At 36.6% G+C, this 19,406-nt stretch overlaps 1 protein-coding gene across 3 annotated transcripts; it reads left to right on the top strand.

Annotated features, from left to right (window-relative positions):
- The first annotated feature begins 1,671 nt into the window (after positions 1 to 1,671).
- oga (O-GlcNAcase) lies at positions 1,672 to 18,774 on the top strand. 3 transcript variants are annotated; one of them, XM_009307206.5, is made up of 17 exons: positions 1,688 to 2,347; positions 2,567 to 2,618; positions 3,688 to 3,785; positions 3,872 to 4,002; positions 4,087 to 4,258; positions 4,371 to 4,469; positions 4,554 to 4,838; positions 6,056 to 6,214; positions 6,308 to 6,933; positions 7,409 to 7,583; positions 9,149 to 9,202; positions 10,880 to 10,965; positions 11,966 to 12,070; positions 13,881 to 13,972; positions 14,064 to 14,256; positions 16,552 to 16,711; positions 16,863 to 18,774. In XM_009307206.5, the coding sequence occupies exons 1-17, from the start codon at positions 2,188 to 2,190 to the stop codon at positions 16,997 to 16,999; spliced, it is 2,784 nt and encodes a 927-aa protein (XP_009305481.1). In that variant the 5' UTR covers positions 1,688 to 2,187; the 3' UTR covers positions 17,000 to 18,774. The 3 variants fall into 3 exon arrangements, 2 of the variants coding, with proteins under 2 accessions (NP_001292485.1, XP_009305481.1); NM_001305556.1 differs by lacking the exon at positions 9,149 to 9,202 and having other exon boundaries at positions 1,672 to 2,347; XR_012388429.1 differs by lacking the exons at positions 9,149 to 9,202; positions 10,880 to 10,965.
- The last annotated feature ends 632 nt before the right edge of the window (positions 18,775 to 19,406 follow it).

Raw genomic sequence — 19,406 nt, 5'->3', positions numbered from 1 at the left:
TGTACATGTCCATTGCAGATGTTTTTCGGAAGCTTTAGTAGTCTTGAACAACTGCTGTTTAACCCTATAAAGGGCACTTAATCAAATACTCATTGAATAAACCTTGCAATGTTACAGGGGTTAATACAAGACGTTTGAGCTGCTTACTATAGATAGATAGATAGATAGATACACATATATATATATATATATATATATATATATATATATATATATATATATATATATATATATATATATATATACACACACACACACACACACACACACATACAATCAATGAAATGACTATATATGGATCTTCACACAATAAAGGGGTGAAAAGACTGAAGACGACACTTGCCTGGCTTGGGAGCTGTAACCTTAAAACTTGGTTTGTGGAGTTTAGTGCTTGCAATCTTTGCCAAGGTCACAGTGTGTAATGGGTGGAGCAGTTCAAAGATAAAGATTGTGCTCTACCATAGCATACCTTTAAGACAATGACTAAAAGACCACTCTTGCAAATATGCTAGAGAAAACATGCAGCAGAATCCTGAATAGGTTGCAATCAATGAGCAAGGATAACCTTTACTGTACCCTACCTACGTAGTCATGAACGTAAATAAGTTTATTATTTGAATGTTAGAAATGTTCTCCTGTCTTATCAAAGTTTGATTTAAAGATTTAGACCTTGCACTTTCTCAGACCGAGATTGTTATTGCAAGGGACCAAATTTTCATAAATGAGAGGCCCCATTACCAAGCCCTGTGGTACTCTGTTGATCAAGAAAGATTTAGATCTGCATTTTTCAAAGGTGATAAATCAAAGGTGATGAATGATAAATCCCCAATCTCAGGCGTAAGGTTTCAAAGCAGCTCCTGCTAAACCAATAATAACTAGGTGATTTGTTTTATTTATGAGAAACTGACAAGTGCTGTCAAGAATAATCTAGGGCGACAGCTGGTAATTGAGAAAGACTGCTGAGGACAATGGCCAGGTTTGTGAGGTGTAGAGAACTAGTTGCTAATGTGGCTGATAAAGAAATCCAGCATTTTACAGGTTTTAATTGGAAGATTCATGCAGTTGATGCAACTTCTAATGTGGTAAACTAAAAAATATAAATGTTACATTAAAAAAAGTATTGAAGTCTTCCCAACAACAGATTACAAAGCATTACTTTAATACAATGTGTTAATCTTTAAACTATTATGTACATAATATAACATTTCTGAAAGGAATCATTATTAAACTTAGCCTAAAAATGCTCATTTTGTCAAAATACATATTTGGATTAAAACAAAAAGTGGAAAGAGATTTGAAATGATGCACAAGCTAATTTCTAACTATAATTTATGCATATTGATTTATTTGTCAAAATGAATACATTGCTAATAAACTACACAAGAAACACATTGCATTGTTGTTTGTTTTTGTAGTAACTTAGTGGTGATAGTTGTAATAATGTTGTAACTATGTTGTTGTCTCTTTTATAATTCAACAACACAGCAGAGTCTGGCCTAGCAAAAACATGTATCTATCTTATTCTAAATGTTTATAAGATGAATTAAATTAACTTTTGCCATCCACGATTCTCACTGAAACTCGACAAAAGCTGAAATTCTCGCTGCTGCCCCTTTAAGAGGCAGGCTAGAGATTTGTTTTCAGACTCGCACAAACCGTCCGTTACTGGCTCAAACCAGTTTCCTGAGCCTGCGCAGTAAGTGTAAACAGGAAGAAGAGTGCAAAATTAAACACTGTCGATGAACGCGGCGTTACGCAGACAATCTCTTTTTGAAGACGCGAAGCATGTGTACAGTAAGATGCTTGGTTAAATCATAAATGTATTTTCCGCACATGATGTGACGTGACTGAACTAAAGCGAAAAGAGAAAAAGCGGGTTATGCTAACGTTAACTGGCGGTACAGACTAACGCATCGTTAAAAGACAGATCGCAAACGGACTACATACAGTCCAGAAAGAAATCAGTATTGTACGCGAATGACTGTTGTGATAAAAAACGAAAACATCTGCAGTTGGTTCATGCAGATCGTTTCAGTTTCATCCGACTGAATTTCCACCTACCGGTGACTCAATGGCCTACTAACCCAGAAACTGAATTGGGTGAAGAGTCTGTTTTCCTGCGGAAGAAAAGCGTTGGCTGATTACAAATCTGATATCTACGACAACTGTTATTAGGAACGATTCAATATGGTTCAGAAAGACAAAATAATCGAGTCGTCGCAGCCAGAGGTTGAAGTTATTCCAGTGCCAGTGGAAGCGGTTGCAGATACCCAGTGTCCAGTTGACGAGCCCACCATCGAGATTGAGCGAACAGGCCGCAGGAAATTCATCACCGGTGTTGTGGAGGGTGAGAATTTACGTAAATTCAATATAATGCCATGAAACTTTAGGTGGAAACAGCTGTTACAATAGCTTCAGTTAGTTAGATACCGACATTGTTTAACGCAAAAAACATACAAATATAACATTTATAATTTTTTTAATATTTATTGTTTGTCGCATGTGTGTGTGGAATTTGTCGTGTTTGTGAAAACATTTTCATTTCTGTATTTGTTGCTCACAACAGGCTTCTATGGACGGCCATGGACTATGGAACAAAGGAAAGAGCTTTTCAGGAGGTATTGCAAGCATGTGCCATTATCCTGCCATTTTCTTTTATCCCATTCCTTTCTTTAATTGTGCTTGCATGGGTTAAATTTGTAGTTATTTTGCATAGTTTCACTATAATGTAATTTTGTTTTTTCTACCGGAAGTATTCTGGCATATAGCGTGTGCTCACGAGTGGTAGGTTTGGTTCAGTTGGGTGTCGTTTACACTAACGTTAGTGCACTTTTATTTTAAAACGCATAAGTATTTTTATGGTTATTGTTGGCAAAGGTGTTTTAAACAAGCCAAAGACCCCAGTTTAATTAAGAAATTCTGGTGAATATAAATGGCCTGAAACAAACTTTTGGAAACAGAAATGTGGCTAGCCATAGTTGCTCTCTGGACTTCTGGAGTACTCTGCATTGTTCCCTGTGATATGTCAAGCCCCTTTCATAGTACACTAGTAGTAGACTGCAAGCATGCATGCCGGCAAAACATGCACTTGAGCAGGAGTCATCATTTATCTTGTGTTTTTGGCTGTATAGTGTAGACAAACACAATAACAACCACACACACATATATATATATATATATATATATATATATATATATATATATATATATAAACCCTGTCATCTGGAACTTGGTGCACAGCAAACAATCAGTCCAATACCACTGACACGGCACTTGCAGTCCATTTCTAGACAAGTTTTGGTGCAGTTTGACTAAAATATGAATGCAAAATGGATTAAAGACTGAACCAAATAGGATGTTATGTCACAAGATGACTCTTGCTTATTTTAACTTTTACATTAAATTCATGATAAATAGATGCATGTGCTGCTCAGTGTTGGCAAATTAAAAGTAAAGCTACATTTTAAAGTGCAAAGTTCATCTTTGAGGCATCCTAGCAATGATATCCAGTTGTTTCGTGGCTTCCACTGCACTGGTGTTACTTAGTAACATCTGCCCTTGTGATGATGTAAACATACCAGGGTTCAGAACCAAAAACCACTGTGTGAACACAGTCCAGTGGGGGGAGGGGTATTCAACAGGACTCTGGTATTTATCTGAGTTTTTTTATTTTATTTGTTGTTTCAGGCAGCAGAAATGGGGCTTGAACACATATTTGTATGCCCCAAAAGATGACTACAAACACAGAATGTTTTGGAGAGAAATGTATTCTGTTGAGGAAGCAGGTAATAAATCCTGTCATTTGAAGTTCTAAACATTTTAAATGATTTAAAATGTTTGAGTGTAATTCTCTCTCTTGTTTTTTTTAAAGAGCAACTCACAACTTTGATAAGTGCTGCTAAAGAGTATGGGATTGAGTTCATTTATGCCATTTCTCCGGGCCTGGACATTACTTTCTCAAATCAAAAGGAAGTGTCGACACTTAAAAGGAAATTAGACCAGGTATGAATAAACCTTTTCAGAAGCTTCACTTGTCTCAGTGTTTTTATGACATTCATACTAAATCTTCATCTGTCTTTTGTGCAGGTCACTCATTTTGGGTGCAAGTCCTTTGCCTTACTGTTTGACGACATTGATCATAACATGTGTCCGGCTGACAAGGAGGTATTCAGCTCTTTTGCACATGCCCAAGTCTCTGTCACCAATGAGATCTTCCAATATTTGGGAGAACCTGAAATATTTTTGTTTTGCCCCACAGGTAAGATTATCATTATTAATTATATAAACCGTATTTCTTTATTTGACGACATCTGCTACATTGTTTCACTCTTATGCTTTATCACACTCACTTCATTTTTCCTTTTCCTCAGAGTATTGTGGAACATTTTGTTATCCAAATGTGTCACAATCGCCTTACCTGCGCACAATAGGTGAAAAGCTACTTCCTGGTATTGAGGTGTTATGGACAGGTATTGTATTTGCATACAGCTGTATTTTCATTCATCAAGTTTAAAGATTTATTTTATTTAAAAAAAACTATTTGTGTTTGACAGGTCCCAAAGTAGTATCTAAAGACATAACCGTTGAATCAATTGAAGAAGTCACAAAGATACTAAGGAGAGCTCCTGTAATCTGGGACAACATCCATGCTAATGACTATGATCAAAAGAGACTTTTCTTGGGACCTTATAAAGGCCGGTCTACAGAACTCATTCCTCGGCTAAAAGGAGTCCTTACCAACCCCAACTGTGAATTTGAGTCTAATTTTGTGGCTATTCACACGTTAGCCACATGGTATAAGTCTAACATGAATGGAGTGAGGAAAGATGTGGTCATGAGTAAGTATGTCTTTATGGAAATGCTGTTTTTGTAATAAATCGTTTGTTTATCAAATTCGAGGGTTTTATTAGTTTTTACAGTGAAATACACAATCCTGACGAAAGTCTTGTCGCCGATCCCAGTTGTAAGAGCAACAAATAAAACTTGACTTCTAGTTGATCCTTTGGAAAAGTGTCATCCCAATCATCACAAATACTGCAGAAGACCTACTGCAACAAGCATGGACCCATGATTCTCACAGAAATCAGTCAAGTTATGTGAAAGAAAAATTATATTTTGGGGTTATATTGTATGGGATGTGCAAGAGAGTGGATGGCAACATCAACAGCCTGAGATATCAAGACATTTGAGCTGCCCAGTACATTACAAACCACAGAAAAGGGCAAATTCTTCAGCAATATAGCGCTCCTCATACTTCAGCCACCACATCAAAGTTCATGAAATGCAAAGAAGGTCAAGGTGCTCCAGACTTGGCCAGCGCATTCACCAGACATGAACATTATTGAGCATGTCTGGAGTAAGATGGAGGATCTTGATGAACTCTGAGAGTCCTGCTAGAACGCTTTCTTTGTAATTCCAGATGAGTTTATTAATAAATAAGTTATTCGAGTCATTGCAGAGATGTATGGATGCAGTCGACTAAGCTCATGGGAGTTTTTTTTCCACTGCAGCATGGCTTTGTTTTTTATACTAGAACAAAGACTTTTGTCTAAGCAAAGTGAGTCCTTGCTGACATAATTCAATTAATAAAAAACCAAGGCATGATCATATTTTATTTTGGTAAAATAAGCATAATCTAGAGGCTTTTGCCTTTTTATAAGCCATTTCTGATATCAAATGATCAACTAGAATTTAAGTTATTATGTGTAGTTTCTAAAACTTGGATAGGCGTTAAGACTTTTGTCAAGTAGTGTAAAGGGCTTTTCACACTGACTGCACTTTTTCAAGGTTTAATGACCTAAATTATTAAAGCCCTAAATTATACAAGTATATCAATTAACATTGAATTTCTGCATGCACAATATAATATGATCACATATTTTGTTTCATTTTGAATTTAAAAAATCATATTGTTATCATTTTTGAGCATGCATTATGAAAAACTGTAAAAATGCTGTTTACTCACTTTTAGTTTCTCTTTATTCATCTTTATTGAACAGTAGCATATTATATTTGATCATATAATTTAATCTTGGCTTTTAATTTCTGTATCTAGCTGACAGTGAAGACAGCACTGTGTCCATCCAGATAAAGCTGGAAAACGAGGGCAGTGATGAGGAGCTAGAAACTGATATCCTCTACAGCCCACAGATTGCACTCAAGCTAGCTCTCACTGAATGGCTGAGCGAGTTTGGCGTCCCTCATCAGTACAACAGTAACTATTTTTTACATATAATACTTTGTAATAGGATATTAGTTGTTATGAATTTGATGGTGTTTAATTTAACCTTTCTCCTTTTTGTTGCAGGCCGGCAAGTGCCTCACAGTGGAACAAAAAGCACTACTATGGATGTTCCCACTCTTGCTGCATCCACCCTGGTCACTTCCACTACAGTGACCACAGTCTTCCAACAGCCCATCATGAGTCCGGTTTTGCCCCTTTCTGATGAACCACATGTGCTTGGCAAAGAAGAAGAAGAGGAGGTGGAGAAGAAGGAGTCTGATGAAGAACCCATGGAGATGGTCGTGGAGAAACACGACGAGGTGGAGGACACCAAAAATGTCAACCAGATTCTAACAGAGATCGTCAAAGCCAAGATGACGGAAGATCTCAAACCTATGGACACTGATAAAGAGAGCCTGACAGAGTCCAAATCACCAGAAATGTCCATTCAAGAGGATTCAGGCAGTGATATTGCACCGATGCAAACAGATGATCAGCTCAATAAGGAAGTGTTTGTTCCTGGCCCCAACGAGAAACCACTCTTCATTACCGAGGCACTTACTCTGGAGGATCTGACGCTGCTGGCTGAACTTTTCTACCTGCCTTACGAACATGGTCCAAAATCAGTACAGATGCTGAAAGAGTTTAACTGGTTGAGAGCCAATAGCAATTATGTTAGTGTCAACTCCAAAGCAAAGGATCCAGAGAAGGTGAGAAATGGCTTATTTTAAAAACTGTCAGTTTGGTCAGAAGAATGAGTACAATCTAACAGACATGCCTTTAAATGCATTTTTGCATTTTACAAAGCAACGTTTTTGTTGTTTTTTGTATGTATCTAATCCTGTTTGTAAACAAATCCAAATTATAAATTGCTAATTTTTTTACTGATACAAATCTTGGATGTTTTGTATTAAAATATGTGCTCTTTTTTTTAAATATAATAACTTTTTTATTCATGTTGAAATAAATCTAAACTAAAATGTGTTCAATAGACTTTAGCCAGACAAAATGGTGGAAGTGCAGTAATTATTTCCACCACATGGTGGTGCTTTTATAAAAATAAAAAAAAAACGCTTTATACATAATTACATCTGTATATATTTTTAGCAATTGCTGCTGAACTGAATTAAAGCTGTAGAACTTTTATAGTGTGTCAGTAACAGTGATTATTTGTGTTATATACAGGTAACTGAGTGGCAATCCAGAGCTGAAAACTTTGAGGAGATGTGCTGCTCTGTCATGCAGATGTTCACCAGACTCTCAAACTCCGCCAACAGGACCATTCTTTATGACCTGTATCCCTATATCTGGGATATAAAGAGTATCATCTCAATGGTGAAATCATTTGTTCAGTGGTTAGGTAGGTATGGCCACACATCTCTTTCCTGCCTCTCTAGCTATGCCCATCAAATATTTTACATTTATTCAGTAGAATCCAAAGCAATAAGCACATCCGTCACATCTTCATCTGTTTATGTAATGTTCAAATCTAATCTTCATACTTCGCATTTTTATGTAGTGATATTACGATTTCAGATACTCTAAATACATTTCTTAACAGATCGCAGAACATGTTATCAGATATAAATGAACACTTTTTTTTACTTTAATATTAGACCTCAGTTCTCACTCAAATTATGGAGAGCTTTTACATGCAATACTAAAAAGTATTGGGCAAAGTTTGCCATCTCTAAAATTAGGTGTAGTGCACTTTTGATTTTCTTTAATTGTTTTATAATGTCCTGTTTTCCTGTACTGACTGGATGCTGTCTTCATTGCTAGCCACTCACTGTCCTTCAGGCACATCTTAATCTGGTAGTGCGAATTGGACTGCTGTGGTCACAGTTGCCAGGGTGGTTCCTGCTGCTTGCTGTGTGTTCAGTATTATTGTGCATTAACTTTGCAACATCTGTTGCAATCTCTTTCGATCAAGGATGTGATCATGGAGGAAAATAGGCCCCTAATGCTGTAGCGCGCCGCGCATGCGAACTTGAAAAAGCGAGGCGGCTGTATAAGGCTATTCTGGTGCGTCATGAGTGAATATAATGTATATAATTAATCATCATCTGCCGTATGATTATGTACATCACAGAGAGATACTCCACAAACATCCTCAGCACATGCTTTACTCTAACTGAACTGGTCTGGTCTACGTTTCTGTGAACTGTACGCAGTTCTCAAGATCCTAAATTCCTTTGCACAGTCAGCGAACTGAAGGGTCTCCTATCAAAGAGGCGCTTGGGTCATTAGCCAGCCATTTTATTTATGATGATTTTATTGAAAGACCTGTCACTTGCTGAGAATGCCCGTGTTTGTTATCCATATAGCTTCTGGGCATCGCTACAGTCCAGTTAGAGTAATGGATTCTGCTCTAAATGAGGGTTTTGTTGGAAGTTGCTTGAGTAATTATAGCACCAGCATGGCCTGGGTTACCTTGGTAACCACATTTCATTCACAGGTTTCTGTCCAGCTATATAACAAAGCAACACAGCAGGCAGCAACCAAAACTGGCATGCCGCATTTAAGTTGTTGTTAGCTGATGGAGGGGGAAATCAAGTATATAATATGCTGCACTAATAAGTGGGTACTAGAGTAAAACTGGAATCAAACACGTTTGACTCATTTTCATAGAAAACCCCATAAAGGCTTCTCTTTATGTAAGACCATGCCCAATGAACAAATGGGGGATGTTTATTTAACTGCCTTTTATGTAAATTCATCAGGGTTTGGTTGGGGACTGTCCCTTCACAATATGCTTTTCAGCCTCTGTTTGCACGGACAGTCCAAATACCAGGGCATTTTCAGCCAGCGTTTCTACCCCATCCAAAGCAGTGCAGATGGCATTCAGTCAGCGGTTCGCTGCTGTTGTGCTGAGATCAGTTACTAATGAGCTCTTTTATTGTCTTTTCCCTTCATTATGTACAGATGGAAGAATCCTCGGCACAAGTTTCTACTGCTATTGGACGGACAGTGCCCGATGTATGCACGCACAGTGCTGCAGTACTTTTGTTTTGGGGGTTTATAGATTTGATTTTCTTTATGTCCCCAAATGATTTTATTTCAATATCTCAGGAAAGGAAAGGGTTGTGTATGAAGTCACATTTGCGCAGCGATAGCTCAAGTGTTAGGTGTTAACCCCCCAATTTTTTTCTCTGGCAGCTCTAACATGGTTTTTGTTTCTATCAGTAGGCCCAAATGAAATGGCTCAGACCAACTTTACCACATCATCTTAGGGGAAACTTGATATACTTGTCTGAATCATCTGGACACGCATTGGGCTCTATGAAATCTGCTTTATCTGTTTATTTATTTTTTTCAAATTTACATTTTGTTTTTACCCTGAATACTACATTCAGTTTTCTAATTCTGAAATCAATCTGACTGCACTTTAATGATTAAAATAAATTTTAGTATCAGAAAGCATGTCTAATTCATTTATTAATTGAAATCATGAAGTGTTTATTTTTTCTCATATTTGATTTTATTTAAGATGAAAACATGGATGAACAGTTTTATATTTAACAGAGGAAAATGTTTATATTTTAATAATTTTTTCTGTGTTCTGTTCAATAATAACATCATAATCAAGTCCTCATCATGATTTGATTAGGTGTACAGCACCTAATCGCAACTTTTGATGTTGAAATTTAAAAAAAGCTAAATTCTGTTAATTAATTTTGCCATTTCATCCAAAATCAGAAATCATAGAGCCCTGCACACGCATAATAAGACTACATAATTACACGCATATTAAAAAAAACTTTATTGGATGTAGTTAAATTCCCCTCAGATGGTGTGTGTGTGTGGTGTGTGTTTTGCCATTTCACCACAGGATGTGTTTCAAGTATGATCAAATTGAAATGAGGAGAACTTTCTCTCCGATTTGCGCTGCATTTGTCTTGTTACATGACACTCAGTCCTCATCCCCTCACGTTGGTACTACTATTTAGAAACTGAATAATTCAACTTGCAGCATAGAGCTTGTGTCTGCTTACCAGCACTCATCTGCTGTAGGAACAAATAGATGGGAAAGATTCAGTTGTTGCCGGTGTTTTGCTAGATCTGCTCCATCGTCATGTACAATTCTGCATGAACTTTAAATTGATCCTAGAAAGCGTCCGCAGTGGTGGCTGATGCAGAACCCTTGATAGTCATGTGACAAGGCAGATAGGTTTAAATGTGACTTCAGATTTAGCTTAGAATTTAGTGGGCTTGAACAGCTGAAGCTTATTTAGTATCAGCGAGCGAACCGACGATGTATAACCAACATAAACCAAGACAGCAAATAATTCTTGGAACATCCCATATCCTCGTAACAGACTTTGAATTGAGAGTTGCTTTGTGTCTCAATCTACTTTTCATCTTGAACCTCACTTAATTATAATTCTTTGAGAATCTGATAAGGCTTGAGGGGAAAAAGTAATGTGCCCAAATCTGGCATTACATTCAGTGTGAGCCCTCTGTCATTGTAAGCTGAAGCTGCTTGAGCCCTAGGCAGAAGATGTCCACGCTGTTCACTGTTGTAAATCTTGCGGTGTTTTCCATGACTGTAGATTTTTATTTGGAAATGAGACACTTTTGTTCAATACCCCTTCCCCCTCATTATGCCAGAAAGCCCCTCACATAACGTTCTCCGCTTGGATCTGATCTCAACAGGGTGTCGTAGTCAGTCGTCAGCACAGTTCTTAAGTGGCGACCAAGAGCCCTGGGCCTTTAGGGGCGGTCTAGCAGGAGAGTTCCAGGTATCCATAATTGAATTTCCCGCAAAATGTTTCACAAAGATATGTTTTCGTTTGTGTTAGATGTTGGTATGGTTGCAATTCACCACGGGTTGGTCTGTTTGAGGTGAGCTGTCTGCAGCTGCACAGAAAAAACACAAAGGGGTGTTGAGCCACTTGGGCTCTTTTTCGGACGTGTAAAAAGCTACTATCAGATTCAGTGTTCGGGGTGATGGTGTTGTCTAACCCAGCCTAAAATTGGATTTCTTTCAGCAGCTGCCCAAATGAGATGCTGCTTTTCCCCTTGCGCTCGCGATGGCGCAGCATGGCTAGGTTTTATTTTATGACATCTTGTTTCTTTGCAGGAAACAGCGCAAATTTTATCGCCACATTTTGTCTGCGCTTGCGGCCTCAGCTCTGCGTTTGCGCATGCGACCTGCGAGTATGACAGCTCAAAGCTCTATGAACAAATGAATGGTTAGCAATCCACTCCTACTCAATTAACTCTTACTCTAAATGATTTGGCTATTTTAAGTGGACTGGAAAATGTATGACTCTTTTTCACTGGAAATATTTGGTCATGGAGTTTTGCGTCGCGCCAGCATCATTCCTTTTCTCAACAGGAAGTTCTTGCGCAGCGAAAAAAATAAAAGAGTGGGAAAGGAGCATCTCCTTTAGCCAGTTAAGCCTTTCTCAGACCAAGCCTGCGCATTTTTGTTTTATTTTGGTTTCTCTCAACAAAAAAAAAAGGTTGAAAAATGATTTTCATTGGTGCGTATGTTAAGTATGGTGTTTTACATGCTCTTGCTGTACACTGACCAACCAGAGAAGCTCGTTTACTTGCATAGACAATAGTTTCCATGCCAGGTTTAGGCATACTTTTGTTCAGCTCTTTGTGTGGGGTTGGATCAGCTGGAGCATGTAAACTCACTCATGCTGGCTGATGTTTCAGTAGCAGTGGAGTCGCATGGTCAAGTTAAGAGAGATACTAAATTGTGTCATGCTTTTGCTTTGGTCTCCACAGAGACTGTTGCCAATTGATGGAGCAAACGATCTTTTCTACCAGCCACCGCCATCAATGCCAACTTCCAAAATCTATACCATAAGGCCTTACTTTGCCAAAGATGAGGTAGGTTGTGGCTCGACATCAAACCACTGATAAGTGCTGTTTCATTTTTTACTTTTTAAAGGGGTGGTTCACAGTGTATTTTTAAGGCTTGGTTGAGTTTAAAAGATGCAAAGAAATGTGTGCTCATACTTCAAAATTATGCTATTTTTTCATAAATCTTACCTTGATTAAACAGTACACAGCTACTCGGCTAACATAAAAACTACTATCATATTTTCTAGTTCCTCCAAAAGGCTGGCCCTCAAGGGGCTCTGATTGGACCGCTAACATAATGTGCTGTGGTTTCCGCATTGGCTCCACGTCACTCCATTACAAGCGTGCGATTTTGCTCTGTGTAGACAGTCCAGTCAGAGCAGCTGTTAGCAGTGTTAGCTGACTGAATCAGACAGAAATGAAGAGCACACAGCTCATGGCTGCTCTCTAAAATAAAACTGACAAGTGTCTTTCACAGATATTCGGAATAAGCATGTGTAAGTAACATGCAAACATTTCTTTAGCGAGTTTGTTATTTGAGATGTAGAATGCACAGAAAGCAGCTGCATAGAGAGACACTGCACGCGCTGCTGAAGATTGTGGCTGTTTACAGTGGTTTGACAGATAAATATAAATTTGTAGCTAAATTGTTAATAGTGCCAAATAGCTCGCTACAACATACCGTTAACGCTAGAAACTGCATGTAATTATTCAAAATTAACAAGTAAAAATACTTGTAGGTTGTAGCTCACAATCCACAGCTTCGTCAGTTAGAGGAGTTTTAGTAAAATTCAGCACTGAACTGGGAGAGATTCTGGAAATTTTTCTAAACATATTTAAATTTAAACTGTCAGCACTTCTTTCTTTGTGTCATGTCCTTTGGAAGCCCAACTACAGAAACAGAAGAAGCTCTGTGGACATTGCAGTGTTTGGATGGCGTTTTAGCTTTCTCTGCTTTAACATTACAGCATTTCTGGCCACACCCCTCTGCTGCGCAGGGTGTGTGCACGAGGTGAAATCTCATAACTGGAAGCCTTTGTAATCCCACTAGCCCGAATGTATTTTATTGAAGTCCCAAAAACTTTGTTCCCTGTAGGCTATACTAAGCTAACTCTGTTAAAGCAGTGTCTCCCTGTGGATTGAACTTTGAGTGTCTTGAGTGTGGTGTTTATATTCACACAGCTACATTACACATCAACTAAAGTTTAAAATATGATATCGTAGTGGACCACCCCTTTAAGAGAGTTTTACAAAATACTAGTAAGCAAAGGTTATTGATTACATGCATAAGTCCACTGTAAGGGGCTAGAATCAACTAATTTGTAAATAGCTCTGGATTAGGTTGCAATGCACCATTTGTCTTAAGGAAGATTAAAGCTAGTTGTTTGTAATCAAGAGTTGTTGAATTCATTGAACTAATAGTGAAAAACATTTCAAATGAAAAAAATATTCAGAAACTATTTGAAATGAGCAAGAATGGCTGTATTTAAAGCCTATACAAAGGTCTTAAAGATTTAACTTTGGGTCTTTTATTATATCAAACTAGTTGTATCTTGCTTTTGTTCTTTGTTGAAGGCTTGACTACAGCAAATGTCTGCTGTATGAAAACTCATTAGATCCAGAGTTCTATATCTAAATAAAACGTTGTTGTCGGCTGCGTGTATTCCCAGCTGAGGTGTCCCAGTTTACGCTGTGCTTTAAGGTTTATTTGCAGATCAACTGAAGGGTTGTGCTGAAACAGCAGTCTGGTCCACCTGTTAGCCCTTAGAGGGCTCACGATTTGTGGACCGAGAGCTGCCAGATTCCTTCACACTGCATCTCTGTTCTCTTTCCTCAGTCTGCCATCTATAAGATCTGCAAGGAGATGTTCACTGAGAGCTGTGAGGGCATTTCTTTCTCAGATGAATCACCGGACCTTATTGGAGACAGGTGCAGTTTGAGCTTCCGTTTCTTTTAGTGACATTAACGTGTTTTGTATATGCTTTCAAAGTCTTGTTATTAACGATCTGGCTCATTGCAGGTTAGTGGGAGGTTTCCTGACACTCAGTCCAGACTATGGCTTTGTGCTTGAGGATGAGGAAGGTGTGTGTGGCTATGCTATGGGCACTGTGGATGTCAAGCCTTTCGTGAAGAAATGTAAGCTTAGTTGGATTCCGTTCATGCAGGAGAAATACATCAAGCCAGACGCAGAGAAGGACCTTTCAGAGGCTGAGGTCAGCATGTCTTTTTTTATACATCATTGCCTTGCAAATAAAAAAAAAAACATGTTTTTCTCTGATCTAATAGTTTTTACATTTCAATAACATGTAAAATGTGTACAAACATGTTTTTTGCACAAGGTAGTTTTTGGATAGCTTTTTCTTCAGTCATTTGTTAGACTATAATAAATCACAACAAACTTGATTTCATGACATTTGTTTAAAAACATCAAATGAGACATTATTACAGGTTATTATCAATTAAATCTATAAGCTAACCTATAGTGGAAATATTTATAGATCTGTTTTCTCTGGTAAAGTAACAAAATGTGGACGGTAAACATTTAAATTTTCGTTTCAAATTTATGGGTTATTTTTGGCATTTTCTTCTGTGTTTTGTGGTTGGAAAAACTGATAAAGAATTTGAAACGCATAATAAACGCATACATGGACAGTTGCATCTATAGTATTTGTTTTTTTTTTATTTAATAATATATCAATCTTGATTTTTAACTTGCAATATGATATTATGGATAACATTATTATAATTTCATTTATAATAAATACTTTTTAAATTGCCAGTGCTGGCTCGTCACTAAAGATTAGAACTTTAGTTTAGGACGATATGCTTGCAAATGCAATCAGCACGACTAATAATTGTTTGTGCGTGCAAAAGAAAGCAGGTGACTAACAAATGAGAGGATCATGAGAGGAGCCTATCAGTGAGACAAAGGCTGTCCTCACTCAAAATCCTACTGCTTTCAAGAGCTCCAGTTTTTTGCAAGCGTCATTGCTGCTTTCGCTTTAACCATTTTTTGAACAGATTATATATGGGCCTAACGTTAACTGTGTGCACACTATCATCCTTTCATCATCGCACATCGTTTTTTACCTGATTTCTTTTGCTTCTAGTAATTTTATTAATACGTTTTAATTATCATTCTTTACAATAACATTCCTTTAATAGGAGATTACACCCCATTTATGTATAGTTAACTGGTGATCTGGAACCTTTAGTCTGGACAAACTACTGTGCATTTAGATACATAACAACCATTTTTTAAATGTCTTGTTTTTTTAAAGAACATTTTTTTTTTATTAAAAAGTGTATGTATAGAGCTATATTTTACTTGTTTTGACTTATTATAAATTTTTGTGGCGAGGAAATAATTAGTTTGATGTGGCCACAGAAAAAATTGGTTTATCCTTATTAGCCCTGAAGATTCATCTGAAATAAAAACAAATTGCAATATGACACTATGAAACCACAACACATATGCTCATGCTGATTGAGCTCTGTCATACACAACACACAATGAAGTGAAATAAATGAGGGGGCATGTGGACCTAACAAAAAATCTAAATCAAGCAATTTTAGCATACCAAAATCAGATTTATGCATATAGAATATATATTCCCAGCAACAAAATGATGGCTTGTAAAAATGGTGAGTGACTAGTAACATTGGAAATCTATTAGCCACAGTGCCTCCTGATCAAAAAAAGTTAATGTCAAGTCAGAATTATTAGCCCCCCTGAATTTTTAGACCCCCTGTTTATTTTTCTCCCCAATTTCTGTTTAACAGAGAGAAGATTTTTTTCAACACATTTCTAAACAATAGTTTTAATAACTCATTTCCAATAACTGATTTATTTTATCTTTGCCATGATGACAATAAATAATATTTTAATAGATATTTTTCAAGATACTTCTATACAGCTTAAAGTGACATTTAAAGGCTTAACTAGGTTATTACGTTAACTAGGCAGGTTAGGGTAATTAGGCAAGTTATTGTTTGTTGTGTGGACAGTAAAAAAAAAGAAGCTTAAAATTGCTAATAATTTTGTCCTTAAAATTATTTTTTAAAAATTAAAAACTGCTTTATTCTAGCCAAAATAAAATAAATAAGAGTTTCTCCAGAAGAAAAAAACATTATCAGACATACTGTGAAAATTTCCTCGCTCTGTTTAACATAATTTGGAAAAAAAATAAATAAATAAAAGGGGGACTAATAATTCTGAATTCAACTATCTATATATATATATATATATATATATATATATATATATATATATATGTATATATGTATGTGTGTGTGTGTGTGTGTGTGTGTGTGTGTGTGTATATATATATATTGATAGATATATATTATCTATTGGATAAAACATGCTCAATATTGTGAACCATATCGTTTACCTTAGCAATACTCTTTGGCGCAATTTCTTACGATATATTGTTATCTCTATTATTCAGTAAACTTGAATAAAATCCTCTTTATTGCAACAATAATCTTTTATTTCCCCCATACAGAAAATGATGCTGAGTTTTCATGAGGAAGAAGACGGTTTGCCAGAATCATTCCTCAGGAACTTCCCATCACTCATAAAAGTAGATATTCACGCAAAGGTCACTGACCCCAGTGTTGCCAAAAGCATGATGGGTTGTCTTCTCTCATCACTGAAAGCTAATGGTAGGTAAAATTGTACGGCATGTGAAATTTGTTACTAACTGTAATAGTAATTGCATAGTTATTAAACAATAATAAATCAATAATTACCTAAATGATGCTTCACCGATCTGTTTAAATGCTTCATAAAAATCTTTTTCTCTTCAATCTTCAGGCTCACATGGTGCTTTCTGTGAGGTCCGGCAGATTGACAAAAGGATGTTGGACTTTTATAGCAAACTGGGCTGCTTTGAAGTGGCCAAGATGGAGGGATTTCCAAAAGACATTATTATTATGGGGAGGAGTTTGTGAATCTGAGCCCCCCCTACAAAAAAAAACAAAAGCATACAGAAGGAGCCTCTTAGAAAATGCACAAAGCTTTGGCCCCAACTTGCTACCTGTTCATGTAAATCTCATGTTTTGTAATCTCAGCCATCACTTGTTTAGGCCTGTAAAGGTAGCCTGATTCACATCATTACGTCCAGTGCACTTCTAGAGTTTTAGCTGCTGTTGATTCACTTTGCCAGATTGCCGTGGATGCTCAGAGTTTGAAAGTGAGAATGGAAAAAGAATTGAAGTGAGTCTGCAAGAGTAATTCGGAGCGCATGATTTACTCTGACTGTTTTCCGGTGGATTGCTTGAGTTGGCCGAGTGCCACCGAACCCACTTAAATCTCTTAGATGTGACCCAGTTGCGGTTAGCGTTATGTGCATGTTTAGGTTAACATCTAGATTCTCCTGACTAAAAGTTTACCATTACTTGATAAGAGCCGTCAACACCCTACTGTTCCTAATTGTTAATTTCAGTACTTCTACAGTGTTCGAAGCAATAATCTAGACTTCACGGCGGTCAGGTTTTGTTATTGCTTTCCCGGACGTTGTAATAAATTCTGCAGTTTTCCAGGTTCAAACGGTGTCGGTGGGCTCATACGGGGAATACGGCAGGCTAAAGCTGTCCTTTGAGATTTGGGTGTTCTTTAAAAAAAGAAAAGAAAACAGAAGCTGAACTTTCTGTGCTGAGCAGGCAGGAGTCAGTGGAGTCGAACCATACACATTCATTGATTTAAGACTGCATGGGATGCTTTTGTGTCAGCCTTTAGCATGGGTATCTTTTAACGATACGTTTTGTTGTTTTGTACAAAAAATGCTTTATGGCTCTTGCCCTTCTATGTAATATATGTGAGGGTAATGACGAGTACTTTTGCACACTTCTGCCTTTGTTTTAGTGGTGAGTTATACAATTCTGAGGCGTAACAGGGTTGCATTAGGATTGTGAGATGCTGATGTGTTGTTTACGAAAAGAACTTTTTGTTTTATCTTAACCCTGAAGACCAATGCCCTGCACAATTTCTCTAATTCGAGAGAAATCTAAAACTTAATGAAGGTACATTCATGGATTATCTTTGGAATACCCAATGTCCTTTTTTTCTGATGCCTAAAGACCACAACACCATTGCTTGTTTATTATGAGTGTCAGCTTGTGAATATATTTAAAAGCCCCGCAGTTTGAAGCAGTGTTTTTTTCCTGAAGGCCACTATATAAACGTGACATCAGGATTTTTTTCTTTTACTTAGATGCAATGCAGACGGTTTATTCTGTTTTCCCTTTTTAAACCTTAACTTTTTTTTGTAAAATATCTATCATCGTGCTGTATCCTCAAACAAAACATCAAACTAGATTAGCACAAAAGCCTCCTGCAGATTTCCATATGTAATGTTTTTGAAATAATGCGTGGGATTTAAAAAAAAAAAAAAAAAACTATAATCATTTTGTGCATGTGGCAGGTCAACCGTTTTGACCTTTTGTCACATTTTCCCAGCCCTGTTTAAGAGATATTTGTACTCCAAAATTGCTTATTGTTTATTCCTAATGGCTTATTGCTCAAGTCATTTGATTTTGGTTATTCACATCCAAGTGTAAAGGGCTTTTGTTTCTTCTTTTTTTAAAGGTCATACAATGCATTTGTTTAAAGAGTTGAAGACCTTTCTGTACTTTGATGTAATTATGATTATGTATATGTAATATAGTTGTAATTTCTGTAAGGGTTGTATGTAAGTAAGATGGTTATTAAAATGTTACATAGAAAATCACCTGTGATCTTTGAGTCATGTGCAAAATGCTTTCTGGGGGAGGTTCTACCAGAAACATACATTTTCACTTAGAAAAATGTATCTGGGCCTGACTTTTAAGCTTTTTCTTTAAACATCATACAAAAATAAGCATAAAATCATACATATTAAATGATTCAACGCATTCTTAATCACTGGTAGCTTCTTTTTTATGCATATAGTGAGAATATACAATCACAGTATTATAAAGAAAATGAAAAAAAATGTTGAAATCAAGACAAAAACAGAAGGGGTATATACACATCACACAATAAAGTTTATATTCATAAAAAATATATCATTTACAAATTTCAGTGGTTTTAAGGCTTTTTTTTTTTTTAGTAAAACTGCATTTTTGTAAGCAAAATATATTTTAAAAAGGTTTTTGGTTTGTACATTTTACATTTATGTATATCAAACTTTGTTAATAAGATAAGAAGATTAAGGAAGTATATTTTATTTTCATGAAACTGTTCCGTTTTGCATATAACAAAACCAAACATTTTCCCATAGTAAGGAAAGGTCTTTATCAACATTTTTAATTACAAAGAGGGGAAAATCTTTTCAAAGCAAATAAGAATACATTGCCAAAATAAATGAACTGGGGACTC

This window comes from Danio rerio, chromosome 13 (assembly GCF_049306965.1).
Source record: "Danio rerio strain Tuebingen ecotype United States chromosome 13, GRCz12tu, whole genome shotgun sequence".
NCBI lineage: Eukaryota > Metazoa > Chordata > Actinopteri > Cypriniformes > Danionidae > Danio > Danio rerio.
This window is presented reverse-complemented; position numbering and strand designations above follow the sequence as displayed.